The 27,172-nt window shown below is 46.6% G+C and overlaps 1 protein-coding gene across 10 annotated transcripts in view; it reads right to left on the bottom strand.

The window, feature by feature from the left end:
* Nucleotides 1–11,490: 11,490 nt before the first annotated feature.
* Nucleotides 11,491–27,172, bottom strand: part of LOC149340094 (uncharacterized) — a 95,955-nt gene continuing 80,273 nt past the window's right edge. For all 10 annotated transcript variants that reach the window (XM_089548853.1, XM_089548849.1, XM_089548843.1 and 7 more), the window contains 3 exons: nucleotides 22,261–22,332; nucleotides 20,335–20,382; nucleotides 11,491–13,668 (listed from right to left, as the gene is read on the bottom strand). In XM_089548853.1, coding sequence (XP_089404979.1) covers nucleotides 13,127–13,668; nucleotides 20,335–20,382; nucleotides 22,261–22,332 — 662 coding nt within the window. In that variant the 3' untranslated portion in view covers nucleotides 11,491–13,126. The remainder of the gene's footprint in view (nucleotides 13,669–20,334; nucleotides 20,383–22,260; nucleotides 22,333–27,172) is intronic.

Genomic DNA, 27,172 nt, shown 5'->3' with positions numbered 1-27,172 from the left:
CCACGACCTCCGAATTACGCGTCCGGTGCTCTACCTCTGAGCTACGGCGACGGCTGTCACACCTTCTGCTTTCGGGGGTATTTATGTTTACAAATAACCTAACCTTGGGAGTGTTCACCAGCGCCACCCACGTTCTTAAGCGGCGGACGTGGCACGTCCTGAGTTACCGCTGATATGACGTAGAACGTCATAGAACGGTGAGGGTGGAAGCTGTGTGAGAACCCTCTTATGCTTCCTAAGGCATCAAGGCTGCCAGAACCGAGGCCCTCGTTAAGCAATTAAGCAGACAAGGAAAGGGGAATGAGGGGCTCGTTAGAAATATGAGAGAAGCCAACAGCCACAGAAACCAAGGGGCACAGGTTTTTTTTTATTAATTTATTTATATTGTGGTGTTGATCAATTTATAATATTACTGAATATGTTATCGCTTAAAGCTAATTGATTAGAACAGTAGAAGAAAAAAATTGCTGAGGCTCAGCTTGGCTAAGCCTGGGGAATGCGAAGCATATTAGTGGCTAGGCTTGGTAATACATGGCTTTCCTTGGTTGAATACTTGGTCATTTTAATACAACCACTAGAAGCCTTCGTCGTGGGGGAAGACAACGGCATGGCTACAGCGGAACGCCGACTAACCCCGAGACGCGCGTTGGGTGAGCGCCTGGATTGCCACGGAAGCCGCGTCTGCCTGCCCGGTGGAGCGAGCGTTTCACCTACACCGAGTGTGAACGCGCGTTCGAAATGCGCGGGAATGCGCGGGTGTGACGGCTAGGGGTCCCACGGCGACGGCGCGAGGTGGAGGCCGGCTCTCTCATCCGATGTCACGTGGTGTGACGTCACGGTGTCACGTGGCGTGACGGCTAGGGGTCCCACGGCGACGGCGCGAGGTGGAGGCCGGCTCTCTCATCCGATGTCACGTGGTGTGACGTCACGGTGTCACGTGTGTGACGTCACGGTGTCACATGGGGGTCCCACGGCGACGGCGTGAGTGGTAGCTCTAGCAATATGCTTCGCATAAAAACAACCACATGCCGCCGGTGGGATCCGAACCCACGACCTCCGAATTACGCGTCCGGTGCTCTACCTGAGCTACGGCGACGGCTGTCAAACCTTCTGCTTTCGGGGGTATTTATGTTTACAAATAACCTAACCTTGGGAGTGTTCACCAGCGCCACCCACGTTTTTAAGCGGCGGACGTGGCACGTCCTGAGTTACCGCTGATATGACGTAGAACGTCATCGAACGGTGAGGGTGGAAGCTGTGTGAGAACCCTCTTATGCTTCCTAAGGCATCAAGGCTGCCAGAACCGAGGCCCTCGTTAAGCAATTAAGCAGACAAAAGAGGGTGGCGCTGGTGAACTCTCCCAAGGTTAGGTTATTTGTAAACATAAATAACCCCGAAAGCAGAAGGTTTGACAGCCGTCGCCGTAGCTCAGAGGTAGAGCACCGGACGCGTAATTCGGAGGTCGTGGGTTCGGATCCCACCGGCGGCATGTGGTTGTTTTTTCTTCTACTGTTCTAATCAATTAGCTTTAAGCGATAACATATTCAGTAATACTATAAATTGATCAACACCACAATATAAATAAATTAATAAAAAAAAACCCTGTGCCCCTTGGTTTCTGTGGCTGTTGGCTTCTCTCATATTTCTAACGAGCCCCTCATTCCCCTTTCCTAATATGAGGAGCATGTATTGGACAAATGTAATATTGCAGACAAAGAAGTGGTATTAGGGGTAGTGTATTTGTGGACGGGAAGTAACAGCAATGCCACAAACGAAGCTTTGATCAAATGTCTATGGGAAGATATCAAAATATAATGCGAGGTAAAGGACCGGTTTTTATACGGGGGATATGAACGCTCACATAGAAGAGCTTGATGGTTGCCTAGATTGTACCAGAAAAATGGTGTTGACCATGTGTTAACCGAATGGCCTCATTATATTAAATAGGGAAGTGACACGTGACGGCGTAATTATTTGGGAATCGGACGCTTTCAATTCTAGCTCTGACTACTGATAACGACGGGAGATTTATATGAAAGGCTGAATGTAATGAAATTAGACGAGGAAGGATGTATAAATGGTATTGGGGACGACCATAAGAGGTTAATCGTAATGGTTGTGTATAGAGGAAATGGTGAAGGTGATCCCCGAAAACGTAACATGCAGCACGGAATTCGGCATATTAACGACCGTCATTTCATGGCCATATCACAAGCGGTAGAAAATTGTACTCGAAAGGTCTCCAATAGATTATGGGTGTATAGACCAGATTTTTGAGCCTCTCCTGGGCGCGGCCATTTTGCACCGACTGGCGCGCCGCGGTGCGGGCGTTTCTTTGGGGACTGCGGGGCTGCGGCAGTTCCGCGGCCGCGCCTGCATATAGCCGCGCTTCGGGCGCTGAAAAAACATTGTCGAGCATACTTCCGCTGCGTGGCTGTGTTGCAGGAAGTATTTACGTTATCAAAGCGATAACATTGACGCGTTTTAATGACATTTAGTTTGACATTCAGGTTAATTGTGCCGGCGCTTAGAACGCGCTCGTGCTTATATCGAATTCCGTCTTGGTGCTCCACCGCAAAGAAACTTTTTATTCAATATCAAGAATTAGGTGTGCGGCTAGTATGCAGTTCCAATTCCCATGCACTCTTATTCCTTCCTGCCGGCCATAAAGCCCCCCCCCCCCCCCCCCCCCCCACTTCCACAAACGGCTTTCTTGTCGCCGCGCCAGTTTATCAACAAATTACCGCTGTGAGCTCAACTGAGTCGCAGCGCCAACAGAAAACAAAGTTTGTCATGGTTTATGCAACCTTGTGCATAAAAACGTACTTTCGCTTAATTTATAAAAGCTTGAATAGATATGAGCAGCTAATCCAGCTTTCACTAATTCTGAGGTCCGAAGTCGCGTTATGTTATTCAGGAGCTCTCGCCGCGTGTGAGAGCGTTGCGTAGGCGTTTGGCTAAGTGTGGAAAATGTAATGAAATCGCGCATATTTTCCTATGAATAATGTAGATACCGCACCGCTGCGGTGGCTCAGTGGTTACGGCTCTCTGCTCTGGCCCAAAAGACGCGGGTTCGATCCCGGCCGCGGCGGCCGAATTTCGAAGGAGGCGAAATTCTAGAGGCCCGTGTACTGTGCGATGTCAGTGCACGTTAAAGAACCCCAGGTGGTCGAAATTTCCGGAGCCCTTCATTACGGCGTCCCTCATAGCCTGAGTCGCTTTGGAACGTAAAACCTTAATAAACCAAACCAAGCTAAGGTAGATACCAACAGCAGAAAGATACTATAGATAAACCTTTACCCCCCAGATACCTCTGACATGTGTGCGGAAAAAGCAGCTGGATTCGGTAGCGGTCGTGCTTACAATCCTGTGCATGAAATGTGTTTAATGGGAACAAGAGCAAGCTCAGCGCAAGGATGCTGAACACGTACTAGTGATCGAAAACACGTGCTCCGTCGGGACAACCTTCAGTCTGCAGCTCGCCTATCCAGTACACTATTCCACTGAGTCAAATCAATAGATCTATATTCTGATGCATAAAATTATCATAGATGATATCGCACATAAAAGGCGACAACAAACGACACGACCGCGCAGAAATCTGCTTCGAAGTGCCGGTTTCCAGTCGGTACACTACCTGGTCGACTACCCTCGGATGTCACGTTAACGAGTAACTGCGCACAAGATAACCGCAGCACTGTCTGGAAGAGGACAAGTGTGAGTAGTGACGCACAGCACACACCCTCATACGTTAGCTGATGGAGCACAAAACGGCAGAAGCGAACACGTAAACTTGCGTTCTATGCGCGGCGCCGGCGCGACCCGCAGTCCCTCGGGCCGCGCGCGCCGACAGATGGCGACTGGCGTCGAGAGTAGGCGCGCGTCCGAAGCCTGCGTGCGAGGGTAAAAAAATCTGGTCTATAAGAAAGTTCTAAAGGAAATTCAGAGAGAAAGAGAGCGAGAGATTTGGTACTTAAGAAAAATGGGTGGAGGGGAAAAAGGAGACCCAATTGTTGATGAGACATGGATTTTAATGATGCTATATCAAGCCGCCAAGCAGCTTCTAGGGAACACCGGAAAGCAAAACAAGAAACTAGAGCCTTTCCCGAAATCCAAGAGAAATGGGACGAGTAAAGAAAACAAAATCACAATGCCCAAAATATGGTAGAAGAAAAGATTAAGGGTAGAACCGATAATTGGATGTCAGATATTCGAAGAAGAGATAAAGTTCAGGGAACGCCCGAAGGCACTTGGTACCAATTCGAAGGAAACGCGTCGCCATTACAGGATGGCGACGGTAACTAATTGGAAAATTAAGGGGCCATGCAATTTATTCGCGAACAGTTATGAGGCTTTTCAAGCGTGTGATAGCTCCAGCGGTAGGCAGCTTGATTTAGGTTGCTACCAAGCGGAGGATTTTGATGTAGACAGACCGGACTGATTGAGAAAAAGCGGAGAAAAGGGCCCGGCCCTTTTCATATAGCAACAGGTTCGGATGCAATACCAATGAGACTATTTGCATTCCTTGGTAAAGAAACAAGAAATTTTTTGTGTTCTGCTTTATGTTAAGTATTGAAAACTAAACAAATCCCAGCAAGCTGGCGAGAGAGTAGAATGAGCCTGATATACAAATGCAAAGGTGAAACAGATCGCATTAAGTCCTATAGCTAGGCCTCTAACGGTGACATCAGTATTGTATCGAATAGCAGTGCAAGCCATTAAGGGTCAACTAAAACGTTTTTCTGAAAGGGCGGAGGTTTTGGGCGAACTGCAGAATGGATTCAGATAAGGACGTAGATTATACGATAACTCGTTATAATAACGCAATGCATCGAAATTGCTGATAACGAAGAACAACGTCTGTAAAAAGTGCATACGACAATGTAAACCACTCCCTGTTATGGTAAACTTCGGAAAGAGAGGGTGTGGGCAGTGAATCAACATGCTTATTAAATGAAGTTTACAGGGAGAACAACGCAGCTGTGAATTAGCGGAAAATGAGAAGCGCAGAATGTGGTGCGGTTGAAAAGGGACTTTAACAAAGATGTCATTTATCGCTGCTCCTATTCATGCTCTAGAACCGAGAGATTGAACGGAAGATAGAAACGAGCGGGTTAGGGTTTACTGTGTCAGGGCGGCGAAGGGACCAGATGGAGGCAAGTGGTTGGTTGGTTGGTTTATGGGGTTTTACGTGTCAAAGCGACTCAGGCTATGAGAGACGCCGTAGTGGAGGGCTCCGGAAATTTCGACCACCTGGGGTTCTTTAGAGTGCACTGACATCGCACAGTACACGGGCCTCTAGAATTTCTCCTCTAAAGAAATTCAACCGCCGCGGCCGGGATCGAACCCGCGATTTTGGGTCAGCAGCCGAGCACCGTAACCACTGAGCCACCGCAAGTGGCATATCGGAATTGATACATGCCGATGATATCGTGCTTCTAGCAGACGGCGCAAGAGGCCTTCAAGACTTGGCAGACATTTGCGGAAAAGAAGAGGGGTCTCTGGGACTGACATTTAGCGTTGAAAAATCAGGAGCATGGTTTTATAATTACGAGCCTCGTACGATCGCGGTACAAAACTTAGAATTACCGTTAGTAATAAGACATGCAAAGTATCTTGGCATCTGGATAAATGATGGCAGAAACCACTTGGGAGACCAAAAGGAGGAAATTACAAAGAAAGTGCAGCGACCCGCGCGGCCAACACTGAAACATGCCGAAGAGGACCAAGCGGTGGGCGCGCTCAGGGAGAGAACGGACCTCTGCCTCGGCCGGACGCTGCCGCCGCCTCTCTGCCGCTATCTTCCCTCAGGCAGCCCTCAAATAAACAAGGCCGCGGTCGCCTCCTGGGGGACCTCCACATCGACCTCTACAAAAGCAAAAAATAAATGTAGCTATCAATCAAGAATCGCGGACTCTGGGGATATAACAATTATGAAGTTATTCGGGGAATCTGGAACAGTACAACGGTAACCCAGTTGACGCTTGTAAACGCTGTTATGTGCTTGGGAACTGCCACAAATTCGGCACTTGAAATAAAGCAGAGAACAGTCGGTAGGCTTGCCTCGGGGGCACATGGAAACACTACTAATTAAGCAGTTCAAGGTGACATGGGGCGGTGAACATTCGAAGCGCGTGAGGCAAAAATAAGGTGCAGTATAAAGAAAGGTTGAGGCATACGAATGAGAAACGATGGTTGGCAAAAATTTTCAGCTACAGATACAACAAGGCGGCGAAGAACTAGATGGTTTGCTAATAAATACAATGTCAAAGGGAAGAAACCGATACTAAAATCTTGAAACAGAAAGTACGTTCATGTGCAAGTTTGCTTTATTTGCAGTCATTCCTGTGTGTGTGCTGCTTGTGTTGCAAGTTTTGCAGGGGCATTGGCCCAGTCAGGCGTTCATTGCTATCGCCTTTTGCCTCTGCCCCTTGGCACTACTTCTGTACTGTCTTAAGCACAACAAACAAAGAAACAAACAAACAAACAAACAAAACGATCCTCAGAAAATACTCACCAGCGAAAGCAAATGCTGGGAAAGCCGAGGTTGGAGCTCTATTGACGGCTAAATCTAAGATTAAAAGAGGAAGCGTTTTTGACAATGCAATAGGGAGTGGCTTACTTTTGAAGGCTTGAGAACGAAGTGCTGCCGGCAAAAATTTGACACCACGGATAACGTCTGCTCTTGTTGCATGCAAGACAGCGAAACTATAGAGCGTATAGTGTAAGACCTCCCAGCCCTTAGTGCACGATGCCGCCGCAGGAATCAGCGAAGCACTACGGTTTCGTAATAACCAGGATATGCTCAATCTTTAAAAAGCAGAAAAAAGTAAGAGACGACTAGAAGATTGGCGGAGAAGGTAAGAGAGTAGTTCAGAAATGGGAAAAAAATTGTTAGTTGGTCCGGACAAACTTAGCACGCTAGGAATTAACGCCCAGGTGATTCTTGCCACCACCCCGATATAAAGGGGGGGGGGGGGGGCTAATAATTATCTCTCATCTAGCTATCCCTGCTGTAGGGTGCCCAATGCTGCGCATTAGTGAAAGTAGATTTGGCGAAAGAACCTAGCATGTTGCTCGCGCCGGCGCGACTATGTAGGCTCCTTATGCGCCAGCTATTTTGTGCGCTTCCTTTGAACGGCTGTCTTAGAATAACCTGCATGCTTATCACAAGCACACTTAGCTGCAATGCTCACACTCTCCCTCGAGAAGGCAGTCGGCACCCCACATGCCAATTTAAACCTTTATTGAAAGTTTCCAACTCAAGAAACACACATTTATCTTTTAATTTTCGTACTATTCCCATCCCGATTTTTCTTTTTTCCGACCAACGCGAATATAAAACAAGCCCCACTATATGCTTTGGCGCTTTAAAATGCCTTTAAAAGATTACTGAGAGAAATCGTGAGTTCCTCTCTTCACCAGCCTCCGAAGTAAGCTGGAAGGCATTTGCAAGATCTAGAAGGGCAAAGTTAATTCAAACAACAAATTCTCTTGTGGTACAAAGCCATCAAATGCATAAAACACCAGGTGCAGAAAATGCAGCAGAACTTTAAGAATTAGGTTATAGCTCAGTACTGTAAACTGCTGCATCAAATCACAAAATGTAAAAACTTCGTCTCATCATTAGAATTAAAATCTTACTTAATACTGCTGGAGCTTGAAGTTTTTCTTTTTCTACCGTTCGCGTACCTGCTCTGTCATGAGCGTTTGCAAATGGTTAAGGTTTGTGTTTATGAAACGATAAGCACGTTAATTTTAAACTTTGCTTGCTGTCTCATTTGAAGCACAGTAATGTGAGAGGAAGGCTGGTATATCTTGATACGTATCAAGGTTGTATGTCCACAACAGCAGCGCGCCGCCTAATGGTGCTCTTGTGAATCGACTCCCATACACACTCGCCGATCGTTAAGAATTAAGCAAGAAAATGGCGATATCAGTTACACTGAAACAAAGGTTTAAAAACATACATAAACGCCAGACACTTCGCTATCCTTTCCTCTCCACCACCCCTCGCTGAATTTGAATCTGCTCTGTATACACATTCCGTACTGCCGCGATCTTTCGCAAACTTCCGGAAAAATATGCCGACCATATCAAATGATAATAGCTAGCAGGTACTCCGGAACTTTTTTTAGAAAGTGTGTGTGTGTGAAGGGGGGGGGGGTAGACTTTTAGTTTGTTTTGTTATTTATTCATTCCGTGCTTTATTTTGTGTGTGTTAAATAATATTTTCGCCTATTTTCTTAGTTTGGGCTATTCAAAGGTGTACTTGTTAATGCATAATTTGAAGTGGGCAACTTTATATTAATGTACACACGAGGAGTGATCGACTGCATTTAAAAAATCTGTGCATAGTCTGTTCAAAATCTGCTAACCACGCTCACTTACAGATGTCAATCAATCAACGATTTCTGTTGGGTCACGATTGGTTTATGTTACTCAAAAGAAATGCTTTACGATTGCCTACGAAGCCAACAACCTCAAGCCCACTATGATTTACATTAATAACGCCGTCAGAAGTCTGGCATGAGTTGCAAGCAGTTGGAGAGTGGAGGGGCACTGCCCCTTTCCCCTGACAGCAAAAAAAGTGGTGGGGTTTTAACGTAGTTAAGCTGAGTAGACTTGCGAAAGCTTGTGTTCATTCTTCGCATCTTCATTCTTGCATCTGAACGAGCACGCAACCGCGTATCTCGCTCTTCATTGTCCTCCCTCTACTTGGCGGCAGCTGGCGCTACGCCCTCCTCCCATTGGCTACAGCTGGCGCGACGCTCCTCCGAACACTTTCCCGAGTGAGAGGAAGAGAGGACAAAACTGTTGTGTCTCCTCTGTTTTGGTTTGGTTTTCTCTTTATTGGATTGGATTTGGGCTTGTTTATGCAGCTGTGTACATGTTATTGGCTTTGCAATTGTTACGTGATTATTTGCTATACAAAAACCAACCCCGCCTTAATAAAAAAAACGTCGTTCGTCATGTAATACAGAGTGATGACTCCCTTCTTACGGTCGACACTACAAACACGTTTATACATTGCTCATAGCGACTTGGGAGTCTTCATGGGTGGAGTCCCTAGTCTAGGACTCCTGCGGCAGCTTGGGCCCGTTCGACCAGTGAAAGCTGATCGCCGGTTTACCAGCTGGACACCGCTACCTCTCAATGGTCGGGCGTGGCATTTTGTATGACTGGGACTGCTGTCTCTCCGCACCATGGGCATGCGAGCCTCTATGTAGTGGGGTGTATCTTGCTTCCCGAGCTTCCTCCCAGGCTGAAGCTTGCGCGATACTCTTCCGAATTAACCCGACTTATCAGGTACCCCTTTCGAAAGTGGTACCTGGTAAAGACCTCTGAGCACAGGGAGTTGCATGGCTTTCTGAGCAGTTTTGCCGTGAGTAAATGATTATCTTTTGTTTATTGAACAAGTGACCAATTCAGAACGGATGGTAGGATAAATATAAGCAAATGAATCTTGAAAGTAGCATCACTGAAGCCACAGCTAAGGAGCTGTAGTCGCACTGTGCCTTCGATCAAGCATGTGACGTCGTGAAAGAGCCGTCCTTTGTCCATACCAAATAGCTAAAATTCACGGCATACTGGTCCACTGAAGCCGTTGCCAAAGCGAATTTCCAAACAAGCCTTGAATGCGACAGATACGGTTTCAAGTTATTGAAAAGGTTATATGACGAAGAATAGGAGAAGTTGCACTGTTACCAGCCCTGCTTTCAGCAATTTTGAAACGGTTCAAGAGAGACCAGATGGCGGCATAACATATTGTTCTTACCTTTCATCCGGAAAGTTTGATCACTGTTGAACATGTGAAGCATTTCAACTCGAACGTTTGGTCGACTGGAGACTAAATATTCGCAGAACCTTACTGCATGCATCCAACAGCCCTGTACAGGTTTTTTCACTCAGTGTAGAACTAGCAGATAAAGTAACCCAGGCGGAATTAATACCGGAGCCATAGTATTTGTTCCAAATGCCAATTTAATCCTGCACAAGTATGCAGGCCAGAGAAGTAATGGGAGAAACAACCTACATCAGCTGGCGGCCAATGTATTTACCTGACCCTAGTGCAATTCAATTAATCTCCGTGCGAAAAACCAGCTTCCTATAACACACTGCCATGAGCGACACAAACTAAGCGAGGCTCATATTTTGACAAAGATTGGTCATCACTGCGACACGACAGCATAAAAAAATTTTGCGGTCTTTATGTCACGGAGCTGTCTCCTATCATTTAATAAATGCTCCTGACATCCAAATGCTCTACATCCGTATATGAAAGCAGAGAAAATAGATTGTATGGTAAGTTTATCAACCTTCTACAAAAAATGGCAAGTCATGTTCTGAACGTCTCGAAAACGTCAAACATGCTAGCTACGATCAAAATAGAAAGGTTGGTTTTTATCAGTATTCTAGCACCAGCCTTGAAGTGAAATGAAACCACGCTATCTTTGTTTGTAATCTCCTTATTCACGCCAGAACCATTGTTCCATTGGCTGTGGTTCTACTGTACCAGCTACAATCGCGCACTAAAATTTTAAGCTATTGCATTCTATGCCGACACCACTTCATGAAAGAAATTAATCTTTCTTGAAATCATGACTTCACGAACGTGAAGTCCTTCATGCAAAGATATCAAAGACGTAACGCACGTCAGTACAGAAATTAGTTCAGCCTGGCTTAGTTTACGGCGTTCTCGACAGCGGCCTGCACTGGATATTAATTTTCTTAGGGGCTGAGTAAACTTGCTGTCACTTGTACGTTGGCACTGGAATTAAATTGGCTGGCAGTAGAAACAAAGGCTTGACAACTGGAGTGTCTACTTCGGCGTCAAGGCTAAATATACAGGTGTCGGGGTTTTTCTGGTGGCGTTTGAAATGAACTTAGTGAAAAAAACGTCCCATTTCTTCTCAAGAAGGCGGCGTAGACCTTTACAACTTGGTTGAAATTTGCGTCAATGAAGAGTTCATATCACAAAATACAACTTGGCGACATACTCGGCTCGTTTCCTTGATTCTTCAAGCACATGCAATATAAAAAGATTTGCACTTAGTACCAAGCTATGGGAAATCAGAAGTCAATAAACGCAACCACAAGCAACGATGGACGCGAGGAATTGCTGTTCGAACTGAAATCGCCGCAAGAGAATAATTAATATAAGGATATTGTGTTAGACAGCTCCAGGAATAAACAGCAGTCGCTCATGCTTTGCAGCGAATATGACTAACAAAAAAAAATACAGCTTGGATTAGAATTATGTAGATCAACGTATCGAAGCACTAGCGAGCGAAGCTCGATTTTGCGAGGGCGTGTGCTTTGTTAAATTCTATGCCAATTTGAAGCATACAAGGGTTCGCGATACATTCAAAAACCTTTCTACGGCACAAGTACGTACTGCGCTGCTTTGATGCAAAAGCTTTAGTATCCCGGAGTATGTCTTTTCACTCGTCGAGCATGGAACACGCGTGATAGCGAAAAATGCGCCCGTTCTCAATGCGAAAACCAACTTGGTACCTTTATTTTTGGGACCAGCCAAAAAAAGATTTATTGTGTGTAGTGTAACACTGTGCGTTCGGGAGGTGTGCAAACAAAGGCAAAGAATTACAGTGGTGTTGTAAACGGAAGAAACAAAGAAAAACTTATCGAGAAGCAACCTTGCACCGATATGGAAACAATGATTGATGGTTCATGTACTGACAAAACAGTCGACAGGGACACAAATAAGCATCGTAAGAATTTGTAAAATGAATAGATAAAAATCGTGCAGAGAAACCCAACGCTAAAGACGAAAAACTTAGCTGCCACTCAAAAGGATATTTGACGTAGCAAAGAAAGAAGCCCCGAACAGTTGAAACATCCTTTCGTCATTTCTTAGAATTAAGACAAATAAAAATACTGAAATAAGCCTTAGGTCAAGAAAGGGACAGAAAAAAAAAACAAAGTAAATGCAATCGCGAGTTTTGTTCTGCAAATATTCTTAAAACACCAACCACACAAAATGTGCGTTCACAAAACATTCATCTAGCACATAAATACTTACATTACGTAAACTGTCAGCGTGTTAACAATCGCATGCTGACCTATAAAAGAAAAAAAAACACGTGTTGCTCCTTGCCTTGTACTATGGTGAGTATTAGAACTTATGTCAAATGCCTCTGACATCAAGGGGCAACCATAAAACACGAAAAAAAATGCCGCAAAACAAAGAATGAACTACTTAGCGGTGCTTCATACAGCAATATCTGATGTAGACATTTCCCTGAAAGGAACAAATAATCAATGAACAAAAACGGTAAATGACGCCTGAGGGTGATGGCCACACTGTTACCCTTCCTTTTTCGATCCTGCCTAACCTCTATACTCAGTAAACGCCGTCGGAAGTTCAAACGCTTAAAGGACTACGTGCTCATGAGAACTAAGGGCAGTATGGACAAGCCATTCCTGGTAAAGAGGCTAAACCGAAGGCGCTATTCTCTGCTGATGCGTTTTTTGCCTTTCGCACAATCTGCACCGGGATCACTAAACACACTTATAATGACTTATCATCCGCTTATTCACCATAGATGTACATAAGAAAGCAGAAAACAGCTTTTACCAACAGTTATCCGGTGAGTGCAGGCGTCCGTAGTTCTTTCATTGGTCTAGATACATAGGACATGCTTGTACTTCTTGCACTGTGCGCATCAATTCAACACGACTTTCACGCCGACCAAGAGGCTGTTTCTGCCTGCCAGAAATGACCAGGCAGGACATCGCGCTTGCTTAACAGAATGCCAAAGGGAAACGCGCACGAACAATCCGTTCACATTTGCTTAGCGAGTTTCCTATGTGCTACGATCATCGATGTGTGAACTATCTGAAATCAAGTGGTGCCGGTACGGTGACGCCCCCACGAAAGCGCCGCATTCACACTTCCACCGCGAATGAAAAAAAAAAAAAAAAAGTTCTGACAGTGTGTTCAGTTTCGCGCAGATTCTGCAGCGTCCAAACATGACTCGCGCCAGAGTTTGTTTCTCGGTGAGTCACCAGTTTCAGGACACGAAACCACCATCGTCACTATTCTTCGTCCTCAGCGGTCGTGGGGTGCAAGAGCGTCGCCGCTGCCACAGTCCCCATACCAGCGTCATGCGTAGTAGGGGCTGAGACCGTTGGCTCTGTGTCCGGCGTGAGTGAGCGAATGTCCGGAAAGGTTCGGGTACAGGTTGCAGGCACCCGTGGCGCTAGGAGTCCAATACGGGCTGCGCACGGCAGCTGCTGCAGCAGCCGCCGACGGCGGCAGCCCCACTGGCGCCGGCTGGTGGGCGCCGATGTAGTTACTCCGGTAGTGTGGCAGGAATAGTTCTGTCTGCAGCCGGTAGGCGGCCGAGGACTCGGCGGTGGGCGCTTGCTGTGCCTGCGTCAGGCCGTGGAAGTCGAACTTGTAGGCGTACCGCTTGCCGTGCACCTTGGTCATGATGTTCTTGTCGTAGTAGTAGCGCAGGGCGCGGCTCAGTTTGTCGTAGTTCATGTTGGGCTTGCTCTTGCGCTCGCCCCAGCGCCGAGCCACTTCGTCCGGGTCGATGAGCTTGAACTCGCCGTTCTGGCCCTCCCAGGTGATGCAGTTGGCGTTGCTGCTGTCCGACAGGAGTTCGAGCAGGAACTGCCACAGCTGGATCTGGCCGCTACCTGCGTGGTCGAAGGCAGTCATCGGTGAATTAGACAAAATGCAACGACCGCAACTACACTTAAAACAGCGGAAAAGTGAATCCACGAGTGGTTCAACATCCAGGCTGTGATTTCTAACTCCCTGATAATGATCTGCAAGGTGTTTCATATCAACGAACAAGGTGCTGAAAAAAATCACGTCGCGGTGGCAGACACTGCCGCTTATGAAGTTATGTATATCATAGTCCACTGCGTGCTGTACGCGAATGGCTCGGCACGTTGAACAGCTCGAAGCAATGTCGCTTTTGCATGATGTGGCTTTCCGTGCAGATATGATTTTCAAGAACGGCTGCAAGCTGGCAATCCTAGAGGAGATCTACACGCCACTTTTTGAACTACTGATATGAGCGCAGTTTGCAAGGAAGGCGCAGTAGCTTATAAAAAGGCTCGATCAACCAGTTTAAACAAGCGTTCCCTCTTTAAACGTAACGCAATACATTATCCGTCCCCTTAAATTTCTTGCAACGGCGCAGTCACATGCGCTCGCTGCAGCTATAGGGTCTCTCTAAATGAAAAAGGAAAACGCAAAAGAGAAAAGGCCGTTAAATGTCGTAATGCCCATTTGATATGAACACATTTACTGCAGACATTGACAGGAAAATAAGAAAACAAGGGCATTCTATATTTCACGTCCTTGTTTTTCTATATATACCTTGGGCTTCGTGTGCATAGATATTTGAAAACAATGCTCGTCATTTTTATGCATTGTCATTCAGCGCGAGAAAAAAAAAGAATGGCAAGACATTTCCCCGTGCTACGGCGCTAAGAAGTGAAGAGCATATTGCAGTTTCGCACTCTCCTCCACCCTGAAAAGAGTGCTCACTCCAAGATCCACCCGATTTAATGACAAAAGCTGGCACATCCTCGAAGGCGCCAGCGCCATGGCCCACGTGTCTTTTACGTCTCAGTCCCAGCCGGAGGGTGAATGCTGAATATTTTGCTACGACATACGACTTTGACACCGTCAGCCCCGAGGAGAGTCTCCTGCGTAGCTATAGTTGCAACATTTTGATTGCAGTAAGCAAGCGTCTCAATATGAAAAAGCTCGCATGTCCAACATTCGTTCACAAAAATTTTTACTATTGGAAAACTGTAAGGTACTGGTATAGAAATATTGAAGGTAATGGCCCATTCTACTGATATGCAGCAAATTTTTTTTTTATATATATACAGAGAGTTTTCATATCTCGTATCGAGCAGTTGAAATTGCCATAGAAAACCAATGGGGAACGCTTTTGACGTCAGCAAAAACGTTAATAGCAACAGAAGTCAAGCCTGCCGACGGGAGATTTGTGGATACATTGATTGTTATAATGAAATCTTACAATATATGAAAAAAAAGTGCGCTCATAAATTCTTTCTCGTCCAAAAATGCTTTTGTCCAGAATTGTTCGGTAAGATTCGCTTCCATGGATTCGCACCCCCTCAGAGTTGTCTCCCGAAACTGTTAAAGATTTGTCTAATACTTTTTAATCAAATGCCTCATGGCTTAGATATTAGACTGGCTCAACAAAATTGCGATGACAAATAAGAAATTAAGGTCACTCAGCTTCCTGCAACGACCCAGCGATAAATAACAGCCATGATGACGCGTTGGAAAGCACCGTGAGAAAGCCTAGTTCCCCACAGTAGCCGTAACTTCATAGGCAACCGCGAATGATACGGCCACGGCTTCGACAGGCCGCTTTCGCAGCACAGCGCGCACAGGCTTCCACGGACACTAACGAAGCGTGTCCCCATAGGCATATATAAAGCCCGTATCTGGCCACACCTGCTTACATATGGCGAGCGGCGGGCGGGCCTGCCCAGCGGAGGGGCTTTCAATAGCCGCGGCGACTGCGGGGCTTCGGCGGGGAGAACGACGAGTGACGTTCTAATCGCGATAAGCACCGTGTCAACGCACGTGCTGCCGGCAACCAGAGCCCACCTAATGCACAGGCGCACGTACAAACACCCGCGAACTCGCCATATCCCCCCCCTACGGTGCGGGAGAAAGTTGAGCGGGAAATGGATGGAAACGAGGGAGGTGGAGGCACGAAGGCCACGAATCATGAGCTGCGCTGTGTGGAAAGGGAGCAGGAAGCCTCCTCGCGGCCAGAGAAAGAGGGAATGGAGGGCTTGGGCACTCTCATTTTTGGTTAGGGTAGCGTCAACTGAGAGGGAAGCATGCGATAGAAGCATCTCTGATGGCATTTTATGCGCACGCCACTGGATACGTAGGCACGGTTATACCTTCCAATTAGGGCTACATAGAAAACGCGTTGCATTAAGCACAGTTTAATTAGGAACATTTTGAGCGTTGGACTGCAAACAATAAGAGTAGCTGAAGCCATTGTCATTCTCAGTAACGTAAGGGATAAATGACAGCACATGAATGCCGACCAAAACAAAGGGAGACTTAGAAGTTATTCCGAAGAAAACTCAAATTATTTTGTACAGCCTGGCGAAGGGCATGGTTTTATGATACGTAGCGATATCCTGAAAGCAGTGAATGAATCTCACTATCTCATCGTAGCATCCAGGGAAGATCCGAATCATGCGAAGAAATTAGCGAGAGAATAAGAAAAATTAGTTGAGCTTAATGACGCTGCATGTTCTGAGCACGAGCTTACCGAAATCTCCCGCTACGAAAGTAGTTTATAAGTTATAAAAGCGGTGTATCCTATCGTTATTCTCCTATGATATGGAAGCTTCAAGGCTAGGAAAGGCTCTAAATGAGAAACACGCAGTGAAAGGTGGAAATGGTAGCTGCGAGGCAAAGAAGCGAAGAAGGAACACAAGGAAAGGTATGGTCTGGGAAAGGACGTGCAAAGCGCAGAACCGATAAGCGGTTAAGAGATAAGGTTTCTTAGGGTCCCGAAGCTTGTACAGAAAGGAAACAAAGAGGAGATAATTTTGCCGGGAAATAGAATGAATTGAATTGGACAAGGCGGCCACGGCCGATGTAAGACAATGCCCGTTGGAGGACCCTGGGTGAGGCCCCTGTGCAGTATGGACTGGAGTTGACAAATGGCGGCGCTGATTATTATTACGAGGGGCATATTGAATGCGCTTCTATCACTTCTGTATTTAAAAGACCAATTAGAGCATGCGCAAAGGTGACGAACATCTAAACTATTTAGAAAAAAATACTACATGAATTCGAGACAGATCTCCCTTAATCTCAAGAAACCAGTCAGCGGTGGACAGTGTTTTGCTCAGGATAGAAATCCGCCTTTACAAATACCAAAAAGAAATGAAATTTAAAGAAATAGCTGCCATTAACTGATTATAGTAGGATAGAACTATAGTTATACAGTTATATAGGATAGGATACAACAACAAAAACAGCAGTTGGCAACAGAGGTCACGCTCCGCAGCATTCTGTATTGCTCCAGAGGCCAATTACGACAGTGCAGAAAATCAGCTTTTTAATGTTTGACTGCATCGAGGAAGCCTGAGGCAGCAAAATTGTTTCGGCTCATGGTAAGATTCTTGTTTAGGTTACACGAAGAGCTTTAACAGCGGTCTACTTTTTGTCACGGAGGTATTCTGTTTGGCGGCCCCGAATGTGGGCGGAGCTTCACGACTGTATCCGGCCATATTAGCCGATTTTCGCATTAGGTGCTTGCGTGCTTGGCACTGCGACAACGCGATTAGAGTAACTTGTACTTGTAATCATACGTCAGCTCGTTCAATAATAACATGATTAATACTTTAATATTTAGAGAACGGTTTGTAGGAAACAGTTGAAAACTTAGTTGTCACTATTTATGTCCTAAAAAACTGAACAAATTCTGAAACTCACATGAAAAGCTCGATAAAAAAAATATCTCTGTGACTGTAGAAAAAATCGCCGCTAAATAGCTGGCGATCTATGCACGATCAGAAGAAAGCTGATATCTGAACGCAAACATTTTCAACGTATCCGCATGACCGAGACCTTCGTTTTCATCCATCAGGCAAACAGAAACAGCCGATGCGAAAATCCCTATTAGTTAACCAGCGATAGCTGTTTCCTTCCATTTCATTTCGTTACTTCGGCCTAAATTCTGCACGGTAATATCAGGCTTTGAATTCTTCCTTGCATGGTGAATTCCCCTCAGTGGTATGTGCCAATCATCATGGAAGCTGTTGCTTTCAGAGCACACAGTGCAGGTAAGACTGCTATGTAGCTGCATATATGATTGCGAAAAACTGAATAATTGCTTTTCCAGAGCGTAAATGACGGAAGAAGACCGAAAGTTCAGCTTTGCTTGCGAATACCACCGAAGCAAGGTTTTTTTTTATTATTCCATGGCAAACTCAATGCCATCAAACTTCAGAAATCAACTGAGAAAGACCGCGGAAGTTGTCCTGAACTTTCCGCTGCACTTACGAAAGAACCAAGCTAATATATCATGGTTAGAAATCATTTTTTCTTCTTTGCGGGCACAGAAATGCCGAAAAAAATCCAGGTCGCGCAGAGAAAACGTTGCCTGTCATTGCAAGAAACATTCCTAGTTAGAATTCTTAATTGCCCTTTCGGATGGCAGCACACAATGCAGAGGCAAAAGGCAGGGAATATTTCTGCGTCCTTATACAGCATTCGCTTTGCATGCAGTAGTACAACAGGTCGCGGGAGATCCCCGCTGAAGTGCTGAAAGTGAACCTCTGTCTGTCGGGAGCAACGAGGCGTGCATGGGCGGGAGGCCAGCGGCTGCGGGAGCTCGATGCCCTTGGCTTCACGGCCCCTCGAGCGGCAACAAAGCCGTGACTAACGCTCCAGATTGAGCGACGCGAAATCAACCGGCTTCGCTGCACGGCGCCGCGGTGGGGGCCCACCACACGCTGGCGCCCATAAAGCAAGCAACGCCAGGTTGACGTTACGAGAGCCCTCCGCAAACAGAACGGGAGCGGGTTTGAGGGTAGGCGATGAAAGGGAATAAAAAGGCGGCAGGGGAGAAGGCAGACAGCGATATCCAGCCGTGTATAACTCCAGATATGGGCGGAGGAAAGGGGGGGGGGGACACGTGGCTGAAGAGGAGGAGGGGGGACAGGCTCTTAATGGGACCACGATGATATGTAAATATGGCTGGGCGAAGCGCTGACGCGGTCACTGAGCGAGTGAGTGGCTCCCGGCTTGTGTGCATGTGTGTGAGCTCCGGTGAAAAGGACGGCTGTTCTGGATGTGGGAGGTGGGGGGCTACGTGCAGCGGTACAGCGGAGGGGGGGGGGGGGGGGGGGGCGGTAGAAGGGCGTTATGGCGGGGTGAGCTTAAAACACTTTCTCGAGGGCCTTTTAAACAGAGAGCCGGCTGGCCGGCTTCGCGTCGAGTGAGAGGGGACACGGCGCTCACTTCCGGGCCGCGGAAGGACTTTGATCGGCGGCTTCGTCCGCTTGCGTCGCGAGTGGCGGCGTCGCGTACGTTGCGATAGGGCTGGGCCTCTTTATCTCCGATAGAAGCTGCCAGGAGGAGGAAAACGGAAGGAGGGATGGGTGCTACGATGCGATTTCCTCCGCTGTGGGAGCGAGGGGAAATCTTGTACATATTTCCGGGAACGGTGCTATGTACAAGCGTGTTACGCCAGGCATAAACGCTTCCGATTCCCAGTGCCTATACCGCAAGGGTACCGCAGGATGTAAAGCGAAGGTCGAAACGACGACAGGCCGTTCTGTGCGGAAACGTTGAGCGACGACGGTTCTCGGAGACCGGTGCACGGGCCGTCACGCATGGCAGATGCCCTGACGACCCAATCTGCTGACGTGACTGAGCTCGCGGAGCAAAGGGCAATGGGTTGAAGGTCGAGCTCCATTTGCTTTGCTTTTGTGCTGCCATGAACGTCGGTTAAGCGAGACGACAATCTGTCGCTGTGTTGAAGCGTTCAGGCCCGTTCGGGAACACTAAAAGCATTTTCGTAAGGGGGCTTCTGCACTCGAATGAAAAGTTAGATGATAAGTGGAAGACCGTGCAAATTAAAAGTGTATCATAGGCACACGCTGCTCTGCTAGATTAGATATATCTCAGTCTGAAAAACTTAAGCTACCGACTGCTGTGGCTCTGGCTGTTACTAAGCGTGATGTCACGAGTTAGATTTCCGGCCTCAGCAGCTGGATTTCGATGTAGGTGAAAACACAAAAACCGCTGTGTGCTGCTCGATGTCTGTGCACATTCACCTAGCCCTCTCTTTTGAGTTTGCTACTTAGAAATTCATTATTTAAAAGTTAGGTATCGTGCTCTTCTAAGGAGAAGCATCAAGTTAGAGATTCCGAAACTTAACATTTTCTCTAGCGACGTTTTTATTGGGAATAAGCAGTGTGTAGCAAAATGCGACTCAGATCTGGCGCTGGGGGTCAGCATTGGTGAAAGGCAGGACGTCGCGCTCATGTATCCAGTTAGAAGTTCCTGATTGACATGGTGGCACTGAGCCAGCCCATCCGCATGTTAGAGGTAGAGCAGGTAAAGCGGGCGGTGGCAGTGGAAAGGCGGGATATGCTCAGAACGTACAACAGATATGTTGGTACACCGCGCACTGCGTTTACATTCAGGGTCCAGTGCGTCCGCGATGTACGCTTATAGAGGAGTGTAGAACTCCAAGCGTGAAATTTCGCAGCATGATTAGACAAATGTTTGCCTGTGTTTCATAAAAACTCGTTTCTGCGACGTACCTTGTGAGGAAAACCGCGCGCTTGCTGCCCGGAACATTTGAAAAGAGTCTGAAATGAAAAGAACACAAAAGAAATATCCACGTCAGTATTGAACTCCAGACAAGAATAAACTAATTTTGAATGTTACTCACTGTCAGCAACACAAAAAGAATCAGTAAATTTGCCGCTGAAATACTCAAGTTGAGAAGTTTGCTGCAAGTACGCTTTGGTACGCATTTCTTGCAAGGAAGTTTTTGCGCAAATGCAGAGGGGGCTTAGGATAGAAATATACAGACGAGCGCAAACTTACAACTGTACTGAAAGAAAACGCAATCACACGAGGAACTATACGTAAACAACAGAAGCAATTAATGCTATCGATATATACACGTGAAAAAATAAGCAAGGTCTAAGTCACTACTATTAGAACCATGTTAGCCGCGAAAAATCGCAGAAAGAGGGTCAGCAGACATCAGAGTTGAGCCTGAAAAATTTGGCAGTAGTTTAGCTCTGGTTAAACCTGGAGGATTGCGAAAGCAACGAGGAGAGAGAGAGAGAGGCGATTGAGAGCGCGCGGCAGCGGCGGCACGCTAGTTATGCGCCGCAACTGCGCATGCGCAACTGGCGAGCGCAGCGGCGGCACCTCTGAGTCACCCGCGCAGCGACGGTGGCGGCGCGCCAGCTGTGCGCCGTGTGATGTCACTGCTCCTCGCACATGCGCAGTATGGCCTTTCCCCGGCTCCGCGAAATGGCTCGGCGACTAGCGTAGTGTTGCTTTCGTAACAAAAACCGAACCAAACAAGCAGATACTACTAAGTTACGCCTGTTTTTCGCGAAAAAATTTTTGCAACAGTCGTTTACCAACTGGCCCAACAGCCTGCGCTACTAAGCTTTGTATAGAATTCTATCCGTTACTCTCGTCATCAACAGGTGCAGTATATAGCCGTCGTAGGGAATACAATTAGTCGTGACTTGATACTGCGCTAGTTTTCCTCAGCCCGAGCTTAGCGAATTGCGCGGGCAACCCATGGCGTCAGGAAGATCTATTACTTGCTGATTCCCATGCTTGGAGCCGTACATGTCTCCACGTGAGGCTTCAAATCAAATGTAATCATGTCAGGTGCGATGTACTGTATGTCTCCTCAAAGTAGTTTCGAAGCGACAGAAGCCTAAACCGAAACTACTACACAACCTGATGTATGTATTAACGTGACCTCACACATGACGTTGCGCAGGACGCACAACCTAGCCGTATATTTGCGCTAGCAAGACGCTTAACTCTAATAGTTAAAAAGTTAATTATTAAAGATCGGTTAACCAGCTTACTACTTAAGACGATTCACCAGTATTCTGGTGCCCGCCAACACTGGTAATACTATGCAGAAAAAGCCATATTTTTACCTCAATAAGTCTGTTTTTGTGAATTACTTAAAGTCTTCTCCACTTGACAACAACAACTAAAAAAAATGCATACACGACAGAAATCGAAGCTGTGGTTGCGATCAAACCACGCTCACGAGATTACCGCCTCCTGACGCTGCGCGAGGTCAGTCTTAGGTTTTCTCTAGAAAAATCTTTTATCTCTTAGCCGCAAAAAAACCTCCCTAGCTTCTCATGAAAATATTTTTTCGCTTCAATAAACCCTTTAACTTCAAGCATAAATGTGCGGACGTTTGCAATGTTTGATGCCCAGCGTAGCTTCGAAACAGAACATTATTCGCAAGTCTTCTTTGGAGTCATGTGTAAGGTGGTCAATTCAGCCTTATACTAGCCAAGAACCACTATACGTTGCGAGAAACATCCTTAGCAGGCGTGTTGTACCGCTCTTTGCACGATAAAACGCGCGCTGAGTGTTACCAGGTTACAGTATTTAGCGAGAGGTACCACAGAAAGACGGTGTAGTACACACATATCCTGCAAACAAGAATGAAAAGAAGCCGAGCTTACCAGGTGTCGTAGACCGCTGCGGGGAGTGGGCATCGGCTTTGCTCGATGCAGTGAGCGACTGGGCGCTGAAACCTGCAGAGTGCCAGAAATGGAACGAGAGAGAGAAAAAAAAAAGCGTGAGACCAACGAGCAGCGAAAACCTATTGCACAGACCGAAGCCATAAGTGCGCTTCGAGGGATTCTCTCGCGGTTTTCGATTGCCCAGCCGACACCGCACGCGGGTGGCTTGTCGGCGATTAGCAAATAATCGGCGCCTTCGGGGAAGGGAGCGGAACTTGCGAAGCACGACGAGCGTTGACACTGCCACGTGCGTTCAATAGCGCAGTCGTGTAGGCAAGCAAATTTAATAAAATTAATCAAATGATGTGATAAAACTTGCTATGGTAGAGTGCATCCGAGGGCAGCCTTCGCACTCTTACCGATATCAGCGTAAGGAACGAAATTCTTGAAAGAATGTCGTACGCCAAAAAAGGACGAAACAGGAAGGAAAAACACAGAACAGGAAAGAGGAGCAACTTCCAACTTTAATAACAGGAAAGGAAACCAGGCGCTCTTTTATAGCCGCTGAGCTGCATGAGGGTGCGTGAACTAAAAAACAAATGCGGTGGTGGACGAGTGATAACAACACTACAACACAGCACAACAAGTCATAGGGAGGTCGCTATTACAAAAGGCATGTTGATAACTCATGCGAGCGTGAATGATAGCACAGGTTGAACGATTATGAATAAGGATAAGAACTACCTCTAAGATATTAACAATCATGAAACCGATTGAAGGAAGCAAGCGGACTTTGCAAAGGGCATCTAAACGAAACCGCCCAAAAAAGCTAGTTCGTTTCTGGTGAGGAGAACAGAAGGCGTGCTAACGAAATTCGCTCCATAATGAACGCTTGAGACGCTGGAGAGATGCCATGCAAACATTTTTAATTTGAACGCCTGTTCACGACCGGTATGTGATTATCACAAAACAGACAGTCTACTGACTTCACTTCAAAGCTCTTTTTCTAAAATATACGAATACCCGGCTATTGCGCTGATAAACACAGCAGCAGAGCCTAAAATAGTTTTTGTTTTTCATATGGTAGTCGCGCTTTCTAACGGTAGGCGGCGTCTGGAAACGCTGACATTGCAGAAACGAAATTATAGTCAGTATAGTGACTTTATGCGGCCTATTGACACCACGACTGCCGCGTCACCTAGGCGGCGCGCAACAGTGATAATAAGAATTGCACATAACCGAGATGACCAAATTTTATTAAAACTAATAATAATAATAAATTCTTTATTTCACTCATGAAGTGAGGGAGTGCGGGAAAAAAAGCTGAAAATTCAGCTTGACTAGTTCCCAGCTCCCCAGAGTACAAAAAATTCAAGAAACAAAATAAGAGAGGCGAAGAAAAAAAAATAAAATAAAATAATGGCGAAAATAATTAATAAAATAAATTAATTGACACTATAGTGTCAATTTCAATTATTAGTCACTAGACCTCGCCAGGAGGAAACCGCATGTGGACGGGCTATGAGAGACACCGTAATGGACGCCTCCGGGCTGATTTTAACTACTTGGAATTCCTTAACATGGAATAACACCCAACACAAAGGCCTTTTCGCATATCGTCTCCGACGAAATGCGGCCACAGCTGAGAAGCCGAACGCCATAGTCACTAAACCACCGAGGCAAGAGCGAATAGAGTTATTATGAATCGTACAGATATTGTCACACATTATACGGCGCGGGTAATTGCGTCCGTGTAAAATGAAGCACAAACAGCATTCACATTATAACAGACTTCGAGAGAAGCTTATTTATTCCTAATAGCACATTCCACTCGGCGATCCGAAGCAGCTCTCTGAATCCCGCCAGGAGTGAGATATTAGTCGCGGTCTATTCAGAACTCAAAATCCGAACCCAAATCGCTTATTGAAACACGCTCTTCAGTTTCAAGGTTCAACAAGAAAAAACTTGCTCTGGTTCGCTGAAAGGAACAAGGCATATAAAACACTGTCGGTCAAAAGTCGGCTATGAGAAGAGGTGGCTTAAACTGAAGCCGTCCATGTTACGGCGCTCATGTACCCGCAGCCTGCTAAACACGAAAGCCGCCTCCTATTATCTTCTATCATCAAGCGCGTCATCCAAAGACCAATAGCCTTTCGCAGCCAAAGCATAACAAAACTAATCTGAAGTACAACATGCGTGCTCTCCTGGTACGACTACATGCTAGACCCATGGCGCCTCAGAAAAACGGTATACAAAAAAAGAACGGCATCTCAGAGATGCGCTAAAGGAGTCACTCGGCGACGGCTACGCAGGCTGCGGGACGACGGCGATCCGGTAAGCAGGCCTAGAATTATCCGCCGCGGCGGCGATGAGGCGGCGCCGACGGGCGCCGTCGCGACTTACTGCCGCGCCGGTGCAGGTAATTTATTATACCTGAAGTGCGCCCCTTCCCTACTGGCCCGCTTGTAAGCCGCTGGCACCAAATGAAATGATCGCGAGTAAACGGCACACTTTGCCCCTGTCTGACGAGCGCTATAGCTTGGCGTCCTGTGGAACGCGTTCCCACGTCTCGCCGGGCTTCGAGACTGGCGTCTTCACTCCCGGTGCCAGACATCTTGTCCGCATCTCTCAGCAGCGGCGCAGACCGCAGACATAATGACCTGACGCACGTTGCAGAGTTGTACGGGCGTCTTTGAGGACGTCGCAACGAAGACTCTGGAGATGTATGCTCTTGACCGTATGGTACACGTAGTATACACTCTGCTGGTCATCGTGCAGTGCGATATATCAAGTCTCAAGCCATACGCCAAAGCTATTTTCAGCTAAGACATGTCACTGAGTCAAACCCGCGGAATGTGGAAAGGGCATATCAGCACAGGCACGTGCAACGGCTCAAAGGTTGAGCCGTTGAACTCTTGGAGCCATTCGCTGTTCAGATAACGACGCCAGTAAAAAGTTTTCAGTGCTGAAGAAGACTACTTGAACCATTTGTTGTACCGAAATGTTTCGTTCGTGTTACCTTCAGAGTAACGAATGCTGAAAAAATGGCATTATTTCGTGACAAGCTGCGGCTTTTTTTCTCATTCTGACCACGTTCGGCATTGATTACTGCTGCGACAATGTTACGCATAACACAAGGAAAAAAAAGATAGTTTAAGAAAAATAAGATCATTTGTGTGTTTCACCCGAATATAGTGTGCCTAACATTATTAGCTTCTAATAAGTTCGCTTTTTGGCAAGCAATGCAGTCGCGGCTCTTTTAGTTCTACTGCCTTGGGCTTCGCAGATACCTGAAGGCCGCCTTATTAATGTGGACATTTAAAGCGGTGGAGGTTGGCCTAAATTTGTGAACTCCTGAGGTGTCCGAGGGACAAATGTACGCTCAGATCTTTCTGTGCTGTTAAGTTTCTTTTAATACTAGTCGAATACCTGCTCAAATCAAACCTTTGTGTGGTTATGTGTTTCGCCTCAAACAACGAAGCATAAATATACATTTTTTTTAAGTTCAAGGTAAGCCTCTTCATGAAATCAGCTCGTATTCTTTAGTCATAAACGTCACAATGCAAGCAGACTTGTCATACTGAGGATATTTCGAGCTTCCAGTTCTACAGAAACGGTCTGCACTGTTTCTTCTCTAAAGTTGACACCCTTAAATTAGGATCGCTTGTGCACGTTAGCCGACGCGCGAGATAACCACAAGCGAGATGTAATTCACACGCCCGTTGCTATTCAATTCAACTCTGAAAACTCTACTTACGCACATGAGGCAAATCTAATTAGGATATACAAGTAATCCCAAAGTATACACCCTGCACAAAAGCACAGAAAACAAGCACTGGATTGCGGTAAAGATTCAGAACTGACCACACGAAGCGGAAAAACAGAGAACTGCAAAATGATGAGCCTGGGTACTCTCAAGAAAGTATCAGAGTTACTTAGTGATTTGTTCTGGCAAACACTGTAATTCGCATCGCATACTGACGGAGGAAATTACAGTTCTTATGAAAAACAAGCAAACCATGCAGGGGAATTATCCAACGTTACGGGACTGTCGTTACAATGAAGTATTGCTCGCGCAACCAGCAGTGCTGCGGTGCTCGCCACTGCACGTCGTTTGTCCGTGGTTTTGTCGCTAACGTTACCCAACGGGGCACTTGAGTAGTAACATGTTGACATATCTCTACGAACAAGAAAGAAAAAGCTATGTGTCATAAAAGCCAGCTTGCTGTCGCAGCTATTTATTTAAGTATTCGTGCCTCGTCTCCGTGTTCAGCGCCGCCATACTGCTGAAGTCTGTCCACGCGGAATCCAGTAGGTGGAAACAAGCGTGCCTCCTGAGCGCCAGTGATCGTTGCATAAAGCAGGCACACATATTAATATCCCCCATGTGTTTGTGTCGGTAGCCCAACTGGTGCTTTCCCGCATCTCGGCACTCATTTCACGGCTGTGCGCCATGGCTCACCGTTCATGGTTCTCGCAGTGACGGTCGCTAAATATCCTCCCATGTTAAAGAGTACGAATAAAGTACAATCATTCGCTTCGTGATCCCTTTCAAGTGAAAAATTATTTGTTCATGCTTATTGCAAGCGCAGTGCTCGCTTTAAATGCATACTTTGTAAAAAAACAGCAAAAAAATTATCGGGCCGATTAATGCAAATTAGGAGGGCAATGCGATAGCGCTATCTTCTGGATCCATTGCCCACGAATGCAAGTTGATGAAGACGGCGACATCCAAAAGCACAGCGCGATAGAAAACAGCGTGCTATGGATGCGGGGGGCATATGCAGCGCAAGAACGGCCTCCTGTCTGGCTGCCTTTGCTCGGGGCTTTTGTGTGCCTCCCGGAATTTCGATGTGCAGGCAAAGTGATTGCAGGATGCTGGTGTGACTATGTACGACGGATTCGCGGGACG

The sequence above is a fragment of the Amblyomma mixtum genome, chromosome 6, assembly GCF_055824585.1.
Source record: "Amblyomma mixtum isolate Tamu chromosome 6, ASM5582458v1, whole genome shotgun sequence".
Taxonomy (NCBI): Eukaryota; Metazoa; Arthropoda; class Arachnida; order Ixodida; family Ixodidae; genus Amblyomma; species Amblyomma mixtum.
The sequence above is the reverse complement of the archived record's forward strand: the minus strand, read 5'-3'. Positions and strand labels throughout refer to the sequence as shown.